General features: G+C 43.6%; 1 protein-coding gene across 1 annotated transcript in view; it reads right to left on the bottom strand.

The window, feature by feature from the left end:
• Positions 1 to 16714, bottom strand: part of TBL1X (transducin beta like 1 X-linked) — a 191098-nt gene that overhangs the window by 57218 nt on the left and 117166 nt on the right. Inside the window, 1 exon segment of the mRNA XM_070750848.1 lies at positions 15895 to 16002. Coding sequence (XP_070606949.1) covers positions 15895 to 15952 — 58 coding nt within the window. The 5' untranslated portion in view covers positions 15953 to 16002.

Genomic DNA, 16714 nt, shown 5'->3' on the forward strand with positions numbered 1-16714 from the left:
CCCAGCGAGGGTTCTGGCGTCTGGTATATGGAATGGACCTGCGGTCCTGCTTTCTATTGGCTTTGGGAAGTACTTTTCTTTTGTCTCTGTCCTCGATGAGGACTTTCTCCAAACTTCCCCCAAAAAGCATAGAGCCCTGGAAGGGGCTCGAGGCTAGGCGCCACTTAGATTTTAGGTCCGCCTGCCAGTTTCTCAACCAGAGCAGGCGGCGTGATGACAGAGTGGTTGCCATGCTTCTAGTCAAAAATTTTGCCGCATGGAGAGTGGCGTCTGCAGAGAACTCCGCTGCCACTAACAGCTTGCTCAGATCTTGGCGGAGGCGACCGTCCTCAGGTCCGAGCTGAGATTGCATTTCCTGCAACCACATAATTGACGCTCTGTTAAAAAATGACGCCGCGGCAGCTGCTCTGAATCCCCAGCCGGACATCTGATGTGCCTTGCGCAACAGTGTCTCCGCCTTCCTATCTTCTGGTTTCAGGCTGTCACCAGTCTCTGGGGGTACCAGGGCGCTGGAAACAAGGGTCACTACTGGCTGGTCAATTGGCGGGAATTCCAGGAGCTTCTCTACCTCCTCATCGAAAGTGTGAAACTTCCGCTCGAGGTTCGAGGGTCCTTGTGCCGCTGCAGGATGCTGCCAAGGGCGCTTGACTCCTTCCACGAAAATCTCTCAAGCTGGGATGTGGTCGGTTTCGGATAGAGGCTCCTTGAGGAGGGTAGCCGAAGTTTTGATTGTGTCCGGGACCTCGGCTGCCTTGGGCGTGCCGGGTAGGTTCATTACCTGCTTGGCTTTATAGAGCAGGGTTCTGAACAGCGTTGGTTTAAAGAGGCCTACCGCTGGTGGTTGTTCTGGCGCTGTCTCATCCTCAGACAAGTGATATTCTCTGTCGCTGTCATCCATTTGTGGCTCCTCCATCAAGGACCCCATGCCCGAAGGGGGCGGTACCGACCAAAGGTTCCTCGCGTGGGACTGTTCAGGTTGTCTAGCACATTGTTGCACCCCCGTTGCAATGCCTTGTGAGTATGCGTTGGAGATCATCTCCTGCAGGTCAGGTGGCATCTGTTGCCATGAACCAGATGGACCCCTTAGGCCAGCTGCTGTGGGGGTAAACGTAGCTGAGGGCCCCTGCAGGCTTCGGATTGAGTGGCCTGCAGACCCTGGCCTGGTCCAGGATGCGCCAGGTGATGGCATGACCTGAGATAGGGGTGGCAATTGCCTTTCAGGAGACCAATCCCCTTCATTCATGACCCCTGTAGCTCCCAAGGTAGACTGGGCGGCCATCAGGTCGGGGGTGAGCAGTTGCCTTTGAGTTAGAGGCAATCCTGAAGGTGGGGGGTGGAGGGCCTCTTCCAGCCTTTGTTCTAGGGCCTTAATTCTTTTCTCCACCTCCTTCAACGACGAACTGGAAGCAGAGGAGTGGAAGGCTTTGGACTTGTCCTTAGCCTTCCCTTTGCCCTTTTCTTTAATGGCGGGGGAGCTGGCATTGTCCTTCCTGGGCTCCTCCATTGTACTCACGGTAATGCTTTGCAGAAAACGCTCTGTGCACTAAGAGGCCAAACTGCCTCGTCAGGTCTCACCCCAAAAATGGCGTCTGGGCTTTCCAGCCCTTTGCGCTGGCGCACTAGGGTCAATCAGCCCTTTTGCGCCTAATGCCGCCGGGTATTAGCGCCTTCGCGCTCTTTCGCGCCGGGGGATGCCGGCTTTCAAAATGACGGTGCCCATGCCGGTCCGCGGTCTGGGTCTGGCCGTTCCTCGCCCTGCCGCTTGTTGAAGGTCTCTGCCAGGCTTCCTGCTGGCTCGCCTCCTTATTCGCTCCAGAGCCAGGAGCCCTCGGCATTAGCGCTATTATAGCGCTTTAGTGACAGCGGCTCTGGCGGCGGCTTTTTCTCTTTAGCCGCCGAACAGCTGATTGGGCTTCTCGGGAGCGCTGGCGGGCTCCGGAATCGACGTCGAGCCTCCCGGGGGGGCAGACCCCCCCACCTTCGGCTCACAGCCTTAGTTTGGCCTCGGAGGCCAGGGACCCAGGCTGAGGTGCTCCTCTCTGGGGCAATTCCCGCGGAGGGAAAAGGACCCCTAAGGAGTGTCGTTGGGGGTGGTGCCCGCAGAGGGCAGAGACCACTTCCCGGTCTTCAACACCATCTGGAAGACACAAAGGAGAAAAAACCATTAAACAAGTAATTTTTAAAAAATTTAAAACAATTTAAACAATTTAAGACAATTAAAATCACAATTTATTCTAAGAGCAAAACTCAGCTTGGACTGAGTTTTTAAAACTGAGCTCATGGGGGATACAAGGGGGCGGTACTCAATTAATATGTAAATAATTAACTCAGTCTCTATCAATAGGATTGGTAAACTACCCATGTTGGACTCTCCTTCCAGATGCAGTGGAGAAGGAATAAGACATAGATTGCATCATGATCTTCAGAGGGATACATGAAGATTGACCACCACTTTACCTGAATCAAAGCTTTTGCACAATGTTGTTTAAATACACTAAGAAAAGGTATACCAGATTATACCAAGCTTAATTTTACCCACGTAGCACTTCATGTAGTGGTAAATACAGTAATATCAGTAACTAGTTTTTACCCATTTGGATATCAAGACACACGGCATAATGCTTCACTCTTTCCATTGAAACAAAATGTTTCCCTTCTCAGTCAGCATCCTTTACATTTTATGACTTTTTTGTACATGTTACTTACATGGAAATTGATTTTCAGCTTCAGAATTTGAAACTATTTTATGATGAGAACAGATCTGGAAACCCAGGAAGATAATTTTGATCAAGATCAATGACTGATTTCTATTATATTTGCAACCATCAGCTGTTAATAGCAATCTGGTTTTCTTGAATTTAATTCTGTCTTGATAAAAACAAAAATATTATAGGCTTTTAAGAATCCTATAAAGCATAAAGAATGCAGCACCAATTTCTATGACGTGGCTTGTTTTCTACACTTAAAATGTTCCCATCTGTCATGCAGATTTCATCATGTTCACATTAAAAAATATTATAGCTATGCATTCATCATGCGTTAGATAGTGGTAGGAACACACACAACTTTATTTTTATTTGTTTCAGGTCACTGAGCTCCAGATTGAAGGAAAGCTAGTCCAGTTTCCAGAGTTGAGCCTACGAATTCTGGCTGGTCATCTTTTAACCTGGCGTACCAAATAATTCACTTCTGAATTGAATGGCTGCCATTCAGAAGGCACTTCATGAATGCTCTTTAAAATGATTGCATCCTGACAACTTTATATTTATTTTTACTTGGGAAGCACATCCTGGACAAACATGTTTGCCAACACCTAATGTAAAGAAAATGCTTAGCAAGGGATGCCTATTAAATCACCATGCTGATGGGTTTGATCCCATATATAAAAATGAGTAAAACATCTAACATAAAAAAGTAAACAGAAATAGAAGTCAATAAATCCAGGGCATCATGTTAATTGTCAACAAGTTATTTGAAACAGGTCATTTTTAAAAAAAATATTTGGAGGGCTAAAATATTCTGGTGATCTATATCTTTTCATATATTGGAATATAATATACAGGTGTGAAATTAATACATGTTTGTTTAAAATATCCTGAACATCAGTTTGAATTCTGAAGACTTTTTACTTCTCTTTAAATTTTATAATTGTATATGTTCTCTTCTCTTTTTGACAGCATTAGAGCCAGTTTGATCTAGTGTTGGACTAGGAACAGAAAAACTTAATTGTAGATCTGTCTAAGTCAGGAAAGTCGGCTGGGTGATCTTGTGCCAATAACTCTTTCTCAACTGTAGGAAGGGAGCAATGTCAATTTGTTGCAGTTTTTTTAATGGCATAATTAAGACGCACATTTTACAAAAATAGCCATGATAAAATAAAATTTAAAAAGTAAAACGTAAGTGCATTCCAAATAAAGAGAGGATGGGATGATCTCACTCCCCAGGCACTGGAAGAGCTGTTTAATAATAATATAAAAGGAGACAGCAGAATGCAGGCAAGTCAGAACTTCAAGAGGAAGCTGTTCAAGATGATGGATACTCCTAATGAAAAACAGCATTTCCAAGCTTCACCTCCTTGTACTATGAATTACTAGGAAGCTAACAATAGTTTATTTAGGAAGATGAATGAATCATATGGCTATTCCTAGTTGGAAAAAGTGATCCTGAAAGTACCTATCGGTCAGCTTAGCTGACAGTTTTGGTTTATGCCACACCCGCTACATAAAATAATTCCACACACACCAGTAAAAAGAGAATGTTGAACATTCCGTATTGTTTGTAATTTTTGTGAGAGGTTTATCCAATGCCGTCTCTGCAATAAACTGTAATGAGTGCCAGCTTGTCATAATGGCTTGAAACTTGGAGTTGGCAACTGCAGCAATGCTACTGGAAGAGGACAAGAGGAAATAGGCATCATCAGTGCTATAGGACACAATGGGGGAATTGCTTAATCAGCTAAACACAGATTACAGAAACTTAATTAACAAAAATTGACAGGGAAAAACTAGCCAAAATGCATGTTGGAAAATAAAATAAAAACGATCTAATTTCATAGTTATGCATTTTGAACAAGCTTGATTCAAGGTAAAAATAAAAAACCATCATTTATACTTATATGTCTCTATGTGTATGTATATATGTTCTGAAAAATGTTAAGGAATATAGTTATGTATTCATTCACACATTCATTCAATTTTAGCAGTTACATTTGATTGACTTTTGGCAAGTATAATCAATAGTTTGCAATATTAGAAACCTATCAGATAAATTACAGAATCATGTTCACATAGAGAACTGGATGAAGAAAATGCGGAGAGAAATAAAACCTATTTATTCATTGTTTCAATTGTTTCAATTGCACTTTTTATTCTGTGCACATAAACAATGTAAAAATCTCATTGATGTCATTAACCTTATGTTACCTTGTCACTGGAGGTTTTTAAGAAGAGATTGAACAAACATTTCTCTGAAATGGTATAATGTTTTTTATTTGAACAGGGGTTTAGACTAGAAGACCTCCAAGGCCTCTTTCAAGTCTGTTACTCTATTATTTTTTTATTTTGGTTTTGAGTCTATTTGTGGATTATAATAAAATTTCAAAAAAGGCACTGGAAGGTATTAAAAGTAATATGAAAATACCTTTAAATTTATGTACTGGAAATAAAATGAAAATGAATTTTGCATGAAGACTTTTACTTATTAAATCAGCATTTCGTAAAAGTATGGCATCTCTCAGGGAGCTGCAAAATCTAAATTATTTGCCAAATATTTTATATATATGCAAACATTTCAAATATCATTATTCTCATTATAACTTTTATTTCTTAAAAGAGGAAAGTTTTTATGAAAAATATTTTATTTATGTTAACCCAATAAATGCATCTATTACAAATGACATAATTTTTATTTTTAATACAAATTTTGTTTTTGATATATACAAACCATTCAAACAGATGTTTTATTGGGACCCTCTGTAATTTTTAAAAGGTGAAAGGGGTGAAAGGAGCAAAATGTCTAAGAAGCACTGCTTTTAATAATAATAGTAATATTAACAACAACAGAGTTGGAAGGGGATGTTGCAGGTCTTCTAGTCCAAGCCCCTGCTTGGGCAGAAGATCCTACATTACTTCAGACAAATGGATGGATGGATGGATGGATGGATGGATGGATGGATGAATGAATAAATAAATAATTTTCTTACTTACTTAATTATGCATTTGTTAAACTTCAATGGAGCATTAGAATGAAATATTGAATAACTCTTATCTTGAGAATTGTTTTTAGTACCCTTGTATAATTTATATATGTTCCTGGTTCTAATAATAGTTGCTTTCCTGGCACTAAAAGTAGTTAGATATATAGTGGATTCAAAAAGTATTCAGAATCCCTTCACTTTTGTCAATTTTGTTATTCTGATTCTACAGTTGTTGAAATTCATCCAGGTCATGGTTGTTCCAAGGGTACTTTTTAAAGAGGCAACTGGACTTTCTTGTTTTTCTTTAAAGAAGTTTCGCTTCACATCCAAGAAGTGTCTTCAGTTCTGACTGAATGATAGGGAATAGAAGGATTTCTATTACTTACAGACAGCTGGTCATTTGCATCCTTTTAGAGCAGTGGTTCTCAACCTGGGGGTTAGGACCTCTTGGGAGTCGAATGACTGTTTCACAGGGGTCACTTAAGGCCATGGGAAAAGACTAGTTTCCCATGGTGATAGGAACTAAAGCTTCTATTCTGGCGCCTTGGAACATATTTTTACAATCCGACCAATCCGGCGTTTACAGTGGAGGTGTCCCTCTGACCTTAATGCCAATCAGCTTAAAGCTCTGTTGGGAGAATTGGCACTAAACTTATGGTTGGGGATCACATCCGAGGAACTGTTAAGGGGTCGTGGCATTAGAAAGGTTGAGAACCATTTTTTTTAGAGGATGGTTGAAGGCCTTGGAGGTTTATCTGTGTCCTCAGGGTCAACTGAGTAGTGCTAATCGTTCCTGTAACCTGCAGTTCTTCTGGACAACTGTTCAGATTTCCATACCATTCAAAGGTTAATCACCTCAAATTGCAGAGAAGAGATTCTCAGTCATTCAGGTCACAGTTGTCCCAAAGGTGATTTTTCTGGAGGCAACTGGTTTTTTTCTTTGAACATGGGAGTATGATTGAATTGTTGTTAATACAGTTGTTGAAATTAATTTTTTCTCACGATTCTACACTCAGTACAGTGATACCTCATCTTATGAACGCCTCGTCACACGAACTTTTTGTGATACGAACCCGGGGTTTACTATTTGTTTACCTCGTCTTAAGAACCATTTCCGTCTTACGAACCCGAGCCCGCTCCCTTACTGCATGTGCGCTCTCTGATTTCCACAGGGATTTCCCTGCCTTGTGACTGTCAGAGCTGGGATTTGCCATTTGATTGTCACCCCTGCCGGGATTCCATGGGGGTGGTGGTAAAACTGCGCCAGAACATGGAGCCGGCTTAGGAGCTGCTGCCTGCTCAGAGAAGCCGCTGCAGCCACTGTTTCCTTCAGTGCCGCGCTGGGCTCTGAAGCGCCACAAAGCTCTCCTCACCTCGTCTGCGGCGTGGAGGCTCCGAGGGAAGGACAACCATTATTCGGGCGCTGGAGTCTCCCTCACCTGCCTCTAGCCCCCTCATGCCCCTGGCCTCACGCCACTGCCCACTGCATGCTCGCCCACCCTATCTGCCCGTCTATGGCTTTCTCCTACTACTACTCCTGCAGCCGCCTTCCCCAAGGAGCCTTCCAGCCGCAGAGGAGGCACGGAGAGCTTTGCGCTGCTGTGGAGCCTAGCGTGGCTCTGAAGGAAAGGGTGGCCGCAGCGGAGGTGACAGCTGCAGCTTCTCCTCCTCTTTCTCCTCCTTTTCCTGTGGCTGCCTTCCCCAAGGAGCCTCCCATCCGCACAGAAGGTGGGGATAGCTTTGCACCGCTTCGGAGCCCAGCACTGCTCCAAAGAAAAGGGGGGCCCCAGCGGCGGGGGCTGCTGCGGCTTCTCCTGTTCCTCCTCCACCTCCTGTGGTTGCCTTCCCCAAAGAGCCTTCCGGCTACACAGGAGGCGGGGATAGCTTTGCGCCGCTTCAGAGCCCGGCGCGGCTCCAAAGGAAAGGGTGGCCATAGTGGTGGTGACAGCTGCGGCTTCTCCTCCTCTTCCTCCTCCTCCTCCTGTGGCCGCCTTCCCCAAGGAGCCCTGCCGCTGCCGCCTGTCCGCTCGCCCACCCTATCCGGCTCTCTCTCAAGCTTTCTCCTCCTCCACCTCCTCCTCCTCCTCCTGCGGCTGCTTTCCCAAGGAGCCTCCTGTCTGCAGAGGAAGCAGTGAGAGCTTTACGCCGCTTTGGAGCCTGGAGGAGCCCGGAGCAAAACTCTCTCCCCCCCGCCTCCCCTAACAGTAGAGGAGAAAAGCGGCAGCAGCCCAAGCCATGGGCGCAGTGAATGCGTTGTCATGGCAACTGGCCAGCCCCAGCCCCCTCAGCTTTTGCACTGTGCTGGAAGCCAGCTCAGTTCTCTCAGTGCAAAAGCTGAGGGGGCTGGGGCTCGCCTGCCCGCCTGCCTCTGCCAGTTGCCATGACAACGCATTCACTGCGTCCGTGGTTTGGGCCAATGCCACTTTTCTCCTCTGCTGTTAGGGGAGGCGGGGGGGGGGTTGAGAGAACTGAGGAGGAAAAGTCCAAGGTGTGCGTGCTCCCAGAGGGAGAACCCAAGAGTTTAGGATTTATGCCCGGCGAAAGATGGGGCTGACTTGGCAAATGGGATGGATGTGCCAGAGAAGATGGCAAGGAGAACCGTCCCCCCAATCTGCCCGCCAAGCTCCCAGCTTTGCTACTTGGAGAAAGGATGGGGCTTTTTTCGGGGCTTTCTCTCCCTGTGTCGCTAGTTTTAGCTGAAGGGGAGAAACAAGCATTTTAAAGAAAATTTAAAAATAAATAAATAAAAACCCAACAGCTTCACCTTGTGTGTGTGTACAGAGGGGGGAAAGCAGTTTTCTATTTCTTAAGTTTAACTTCTTAGGACTCTCCCCGTGATTGAATGCTGGCTTGTGATTGATGTGTTCCCCTCGTTATCCAAAATAAGCCGGGGGAATCGGGGAAGCGCAGGCAGGCAGAGGGGGGGGGGGAGCAGGGTCCCTCATGTCTCTTATCTCCAGCTTCCCGGCTTCTTTTGGATAACTGCAGAGGCAAAAAAAACCCCAGAGATTAAAAAAATGACCCTGTTCCAAAGCAAACCAAAGTGAGAGTTGAGTAACAAAACCGAGACCAGAGCCCTGTTCCCTTCAGCAAAGACAAGAGAGCCGGTGGTTTTAAACCTTCACATTTTTTTTCCACCTTCCCAATGCAAACCCCCCAACCTGTCTTCAATGTCAAAACCACATCAAAACACAGATCTCTGGGAGAATGGGGAAATGACAGGGACGTCGTTGCCTCCTTTCCTTGCAAGGCGATTTCAGGACTGGAAACACAGGCGAACCAGCTCCTCAGGAGTCAGGACATCGAGCCTTGCTTGCCACTGGGGAATCTCACCGCAACAGGAAAAAAACCCACCAAGGCAGAAGGAATTTTGGACTGCGGTCTTGGGAAGCCAGAGCACAGTTTGCTGGGAGTGCTTTCTCCGAGTGCTTCGGGAATGCCCACCCCGCCTCTCCTAAAGAGGGGCGGGGCAGGCGGTCCCGAAGTGCTCAGAAAAAGCACTCCCAGCGAAGTGGCTGCCCTTCTCTGAGTGCAGAATCCCGGCAGGGGCTGTAATCGAATGGGAAAGCCTGGCGGTGACATCACAAGGCAGGGAAATCCCTGCGGCTGTCAGAGAGCCCACACGCAGTACGAGAGGGGCAGGCGGCCGTTCCCAAAGTGCTCGGAGAAAACCTTCTCACAGCCCCTTCACTGGGAGCCCTTTCAGCAAGCCAGCCCCTTTGTAGCTGCCCCTCTGCTCCAGCCCCACCCTCCCAAAGGATGGGGCTGCCATGTCCCGGCGGATTCCATCCCTCTGGCTAGGACAACAGGATAGTGGCGGTGGCGGTGGTTTCCCTTTGAGAAGCAGCAGCAGCAGCGGGAATGTCACGTCCTCCCCCCTCCACCCCCTGCCCCCAAACAAGGGTCCAATTGACGGCAATAATGTGCAAAAGAGGTGAGTTTTGGGCTTGCACGCATTATTTGCTTTTCCATTGTTTCCTATGGGAAACATTGTTTCATCTTACGAACTTTTCACCTTACGAACCTCCTCCCGGCACCAATTAAGTTTGTAAGATGAGGTATTACTGTACTCCATAATGACAAAATAAAAACAGAATTTTAAAAATATCTGTAAATTTCTTTTAAAAAATCCTGAAATACCACGTTGTCCCCAAAATAAGACAGGGATTTACATTTTTTTGAACCCTGAAATATGGCCTTGACCTTATTATTGGGAAGGGGCTTATTATTTTGGAAATGCAGTAGGTGGCGAGTGTGGGACTGGATGTCCCATCATCACTGCCTCCCCTCCATGTTCTTGGCACCGACTGAGCAGCTGGCCCACTGCTACCGCCTCATGGAGCAGAACTCTGCAAGGCTTGTTGTATCATTGCATGCATGAACTGAAGGACTGCCGTGAGCTTCATCATACTAGCACACCTGGCATCGTGCTGCAGTTTGTGCATGCAACAACACAAGCCTTGCAGAGTCCTGCTCCTCAAGGCAGTGGTGGTGGTGTGACAAGTCTCACAGAGACTCATTTCTGGCAGGTGGACAGTATTGGGCCTTGAGACACTTGTAGATCTGTGAGGTTCCTTGGAGTTGTGTCCAGAGAAGACCATTGTAAAAGAAAACTTCTCACGAGACTTTCTTTTACAATGGGCTTCTTTGGACACAACATCGAGGAATGCAATAGAGCTACAAGTGTCAGGCAGGAGGTGTGTCTGACGGTGGGGTGCAATTTGGGGGCAGCAGGTCAGGTCGGATGGGCAGCGAGAGGCTGTCCTACTTGTAGCTCATGCACTGTAAAGGCTAACTGGCCTTATTATGGGGACATGTCTTATTTGGTGGAAAACATGGTATCACACTGACATAAATATTCAGACCCTTCACTCAGATGAAGTACTTTTGGCAGCAATTATAGCCTCAAGTCCTTCTGAATATGATGCAACAAGCTTTGCACATTTGGATTGGGGGATTTTTTGACATTATTCCTTGCAAACCCTCTCAAGCTCAGTTAGGTTGGATGGTTATCATTGGTGGACAGCCATTTTCAGGTTCCTCCAGAAATGTTCAATAGGTTTCAAGTCAGGCTTCTGGCTGGGCCAACCTAGGACATTCTCAGAGCTGTGTACTTAGGATTGTTGTCATGTTGGAAAGTGAACCTTCGGCCTAATGTTAACTCCTAAATAACCTGGCTGAAACCTCAAACATCAACTGATTCCATTATAAAACGTTGGAACCCCACTTGAATTTCTCATCCGCCACCTTAAATACCTTTGGGGAGTGGTCAACAATTCCCTAGAGTTAACAAACTACAGACTACCTCCTTTTCACATACATGTACTCTTGTCTTTTTCTTAGTCTTCTAAAGCGAGCATCTAGCAAGGGCTCATGGTCCTCCTTCTCCTCATCTTCCTCTAAGTCAGACCCTACTGTCATTGGCATATCTGCCACCTCTGGTGGTCTTTCAGGTTCATCCAGGTCTATTTCTCCCTCACTCTCACTCTCTGCATCAGCTGGTAAAACCACTGGCCCAGTGTACCAAAATGGGCCTGGCTCATCCTCCTCAGAATTTATCATTACCAGAGTTGGTCGAGGACCACTCACAACCCATACAAGTTAAATAAATAAACAAACAAAGAAAAAAACATACAGTATTAGAGTTGGAGCATCCTACATTGTCCAATATATGGATTCAGGCTTTAAGAAATGCTTGATATGCTTCCTATAACCTAAAAGCTTAGTTAATTCAATAAACAATTCTCTTTAGGGGTTACTGGACCAATATGAGAATGTTTTTAAAAAGATCAACTCTCATCCTATATATGCTTCAATATATAATAAATTTATAGGAACTTGGTGTGTATAATTATGAGCATCGCTACTTGCTTGGGCATATTAATTAGTCATTAGACATTACTAGGCTAAACCATGTTTTCCAAAGATATTAATTTTGGGATTAAACATATTTATTTGAAATTAATCTTGTTTCCAAAATCAGAAATCTTTCTGCTGATGAAGAACTCTGTATATACTAAGCTTACACTCTTGCTAAAAAAATAAATAAATTTGAATCCCAGATTCTAAATGTTGTGTCAGCCTGAGCAGCCATCTTTTTCTTTGGAGCCTCTGGGCTGACACATTTAGTGCCTAGGAAAATGGGAGGGGGGATTTCAAGGAGTTGGTGGAGAATTAGCCGTAACAATACTCCTTTCTCTGGGAATCAAGGACAATCAGCATGTACCTGGATGAGAGTGATGGGGGTTTATCTCCTGTTACAGTGAATTGATTGGATACTGTGGTGGACCTGTGGGTGCAGGAGATGGAACTTTGACTTTCTTTTGGGTTTTCCAGTCTGACTTCTCTAATAAAATGGAACTTGGAGCAATTGCCAGCCTTGGAGTCTTCTTTTGTTGGAGCTGTTACTTGGAACTCTGACATGTTGATTAATGAAATTTGTCTACTTTCACTTTGAATGTGCCACAAGAATGTACGATGTAACTACAATACATTTAACTACAATATATGTTCAAAATAAATAATAACCTTTAAGAAGTAAAATGTATAATTTTAACACTAATGTTTATGTTTTTTAAAGTTATATTTATTTTGATAGTATTTTTTTTTACTTCCTACATAGTTTAGCATGTATTTTTACTTTCCCATCAATCCATTTTTATTATAGTTACAGACCAAAGTTTTTATTTATATTTTATTCATTATTTCTCAAAAGAAATCTGTCCTTCATAAAATAAAATTATTTGTAGCAAAAACACTACTCACTGGAGATATGTATTCTGATCCATAAAATCTAGTCTCTTGCATTGCCATAACAACAAACCTTTTACTTTAATTCTGGCTATGGTGCAAGTAACATTACCACAAAGTTTCCAGAATTTCAGGAAATTATCTGCCATTTGACTGCTTTTGTTTTGGGCTGTAGACTGAAAGATTGGTGTGGGTTGAACTGAGATAAACCATAAGGATAAAATATGATAAAACCATATTTTATAAGCCCAGTCCATTATTTCTGCTTTCTTTGCTCAAAATAATATTTTTCAATGTTAATTTATACAAGTTATGCCAAGGAAGAACTTGCTGAAATAACAAAAAGCTGATAAAAAGAAAATGATCAGAGCCCTACTCTATTTTTTACAATTTAGATTAATTTACTTTGTTTGTTTTATATGCCATCCTTCTTGGGGGATGGCTTATAATATATAAAAAAACCAATGTAAACATCCTAATCCAATTAATTTAAAACTAGTGATCTAAAACCCCCAGTAGCATTAAAAATCAATCATTGCCATTCACACAACAAACATATATATTACATTCGTCGGCCAGGGGACTAGAGACTCTTGCGGAAGGTGAGGAGGATGGGGACAGTACTAATCTCTCCCAGATTCGCACTGCTCCCAATCGTTATTTCAGTGATAAAGGTAAAAGGTAAAGGTTCCCCTCCACATAAGTGTTACTCGCTTCTGACTCTAGGAGGCGGTGCCCATCTCTGTTTCTAAGCCAGCACTGTCTAATGACAATTCCATGGTCATGTGGCCAGCATGACTAAAGGCTGAATGCTGTTATCTTTCCACCAAGATGTCTTATTTTTCTACTTGCATTTTAATATGCTTTTAAATGCAAGGTTGGCAGAAGCTGGGCAAGTAATGGAAGCTCATTCCATCATGCAGTGCTAGGGATTTGAATCACCAAACTGCTGACTTTCTGATCAACAAGCTCAGTCACTGAGTCACCGCATCCCCTATTTCAGTGGCTTAATGGACCTCGGATACAATGGATATTATTATACAGACTTCAACCCCTCTGTTTTCTTCTCTTTCATCTTTAAGACCACAGAGGAATCAGTTGGGAGGTAGGCCAGCGAAGTAATTGACACTACTGGGTTGTCAACTTGGGGGAGCTGGAGAAGATCCTCCATCTCACATCCCGCATAGTATAATTTTTTATCAGTAATGGTGGGAGGGCTAGTGAGCCAAGACCGGCCCACTCTCTCTGGATGACCTCTTAAAACAATGGAGGAGATAGCAAGGTAAGCTTCTCATAGGTAGGTTAAGGAATAAGGTCTCAGGAGCATCCTGATGGGGATGGGACTCCAGACTCTGAAGAAGAGCATCCATATAAGCCTCTGCTCTGGCCTTGTAGAGGAGAGGCTTGAAAAGCTGGAGTTGAAATAGGCCAGTAAAGGCCAATTTAACCTGAATAACCCCCTCATCGTTAAATAACTTCTGATGGGGAAATCCAGAGGCAAGGCCCTGGGGTACAGCCTGAGCTCCTGATGAGGCAGCAGGTTGAATATTAGCCTGAGAAGGGGAAGCTAATGGGAAGAAATATTCCTCATTGTAAGGGGGAATGGAAGGAACTGACTCCTCAGGGTCTTAAGGAAGCCAGTCTAGATGTCCTTCTCCAAAGGACAAAGGAAAAAATTCTGGAAGAGGAGACTCAGAGACCTCTTTGGAAGTGGCTTCCTCAGAGAAGGGAACAGGTGGATCTACCTTTGTCGCCTTGGCACTCCAGAGCCCTATGGTGCCATTCGGTATCCTTGTCCAAGGAGGAAGATGGTTTAGGAGTGGGCCAGATCGGGAACTCTGGGAGCTTCAGACCTGGTGGGTCCCCCTGGGCTCACCACACTTTTGATCCACCATAGCCATTGACACCTGAAAGAGTGAGGCTAAAGATTGGCTTGACCAGTTGTAGCAGAGGCTACTAGAAGTCACGAAGCACATAGAGTGATGTTGGCAGGGAACCCACAGCTATGGGAAATTTGTCCTAGCAAACTGTCCTGCAAAACAAAATGGTGGCAATTACTGAGGCACTTTATGGACAGTCGCTATAATGGGGCGCCCACAGTAACCTGCGTAGGCAGAGCCACCCAGGTCTGACAGGCTGACAAGGTGGGAGGAGAAATCACCATAGTGGGAAGAGGAAGGAATCCAGTCTGCCTTATGCAGCTGAAATCCTCTGGCTTGGTTTAATAGTAGAAAAGAGGGGGGGGGGTGTTGCATCAAACTGCAACAAATGGTTGTCATGCCATGAGATAATAAAATAGTGGCTACACTGTGTGGTGGCAAGATGGCAGGCACACCATGCTGCCAGAAAAGGGAGGGGGGAAAAGAAAGCCGTTTAAGTTGCCATTGCTGCTCCTCGAGCCTGGGACTCTGACAAAATGTCGCTGTTGCCTTAAGGGCTCTTCGGGTGGTGGCAGGAGGCCTACCAAGGCAGGAAGGACCTGCACATCCACTCATGGCTCACAGAAGAGGAGGAAACCCAGCACCGAACTTCAGGGGATCCCAAGAGGGGATTTCAGGGGATACAAGGCCGATAGGAAGAGGGTGGTGGCGGTCATCACAGTAAGTTGGACCTGCCAACTGTTCACGGCCATAGAGCAGAGAGGAAGCTGGTGCCCTTGACATTGGGGTTTCCAGAAGGACTCCAGAAAGGAAGGGCCTGAGGAGAGCAAATCCCCGTTGGAGCCCCTGCTGCGAACGATGAGCAGTTAAGCTCATTATTCACCTGGTGGTCTAGGCTGGACAAGAAACAATCTGTAGGCTATCTTGCCTGAGAAAAAAGCCTCTGTCTGCACTTTTTAAAATTAGCTAGAAGGAAAAAAACTTCAATCTGCTTGGAGCTGTTGAGAAAATGTCTCCTTGAATTGTAAAAAAACTGCCAAAGCCAGGCAAACGAAGGGGAGTGGCCAGCCAAATTGATACAGGCAGATGGAAGTTAACACCCACATGAGACTACTCCTGCCAAAAGTACCGGAAAATCCTCCAGCCAGTATGTTTAACTGGGAATTCGGAAGTTGAAGTCCAGACAGCTTAAAGTTGCCAAGGTTGAGAAAGACTGAAATAGAGCCTTCCCATTCATTGAACGTTTTGATGTTATGATTCAAAAGAATATTGTATTCTTTCACTGTTTAAAATTTTTACTGTGTTCTTATGATTTTGTTACCTTTCGTTATGAGGTTCCTATAAATACTATTAGCAGTTTTGCAAATTTATTTACACCAATTGGAAGTTAGTGTCTATATCTTAAGAAAATATGAAAAATAGTTAAGCTGTACAGTAATGGGTATAAATAATAGTGTCAAACAACCCAATTAACATAATATGTATTTTAATCCACTTTGGATGATTTTGTTACCTCCAATAATTTTGTGTTTGAAAAATACATAATATTGTTAAAAGAACAGTAATTACCTGACTCCTGAAGGTAACGATAAACCAAGAAATTCACTTCATCGCTGGTTATGCTCATCTTAGCCCCACCTCAATACAATGAGGCTTGCAAGCAGTGTGATCCACGCTCTGTTCAAAGAGGAATAATCAGAAATATATCTTTTGATTGCAATTGTTTAATTTTAACTGTATTTTAGAATTGTACATTTCTTAAAGATAGGTATGCTGTTATTCTGAGTTACAACTGCATTTAAATGAAATAAACATGTGTTCAAATAATTATTTAATTGATTGAAAAATTTAATTGTTGGGTAAAAATAAGTGTAGCAACAGTAAGTTGGCAGTTTTGAATGAGATTTTTATCATTTATTTACAATTCATATGATTGTCGTTGTAAAATGAACCCATGTACCAGAAAAGAACCAACTATTGCAACATAACAGCCAGTTTAAAATAAGTCACCTAGAAAAACATGGTTGGTGATTCCACACCTTATAATTTGTTCTTAAAAATTACATTACACATAAAATATACAGTAATTTTTAACTATGACTATGAATCAAAAGTATATCAAATAGCCTTTAAAATGCAGTACATAATCAAATTGTTCCAATGTCTATGTTGTAAGAAGATCCAATTGTACATGAATCTATATATAATATGGAAAGACATAACTGCATTCAGTGGCAAGACTGCTAAAAATTGGTACCTGATCTATTTTAAGTTTTCTCAAAGCTTAGTCCATAACCATAGGTTTGTTTGTTTTGAACAAGCTCTATCAGAATAATATTAAAAAATGATTTTAGTTCTGACAGCAGACATGACACTAGAAATAATAATT

Source organism: Erythrolamprus reginae, chromosome 4 (genome assembly GCF_031021105.1).
Source record: "Erythrolamprus reginae isolate rEryReg1 chromosome 4, rEryReg1.hap1, whole genome shotgun sequence".
NCBI lineage: Eukaryota > Metazoa > Chordata > Lepidosauria > Squamata > Dipsadidae > Erythrolamprus > Erythrolamprus reginae.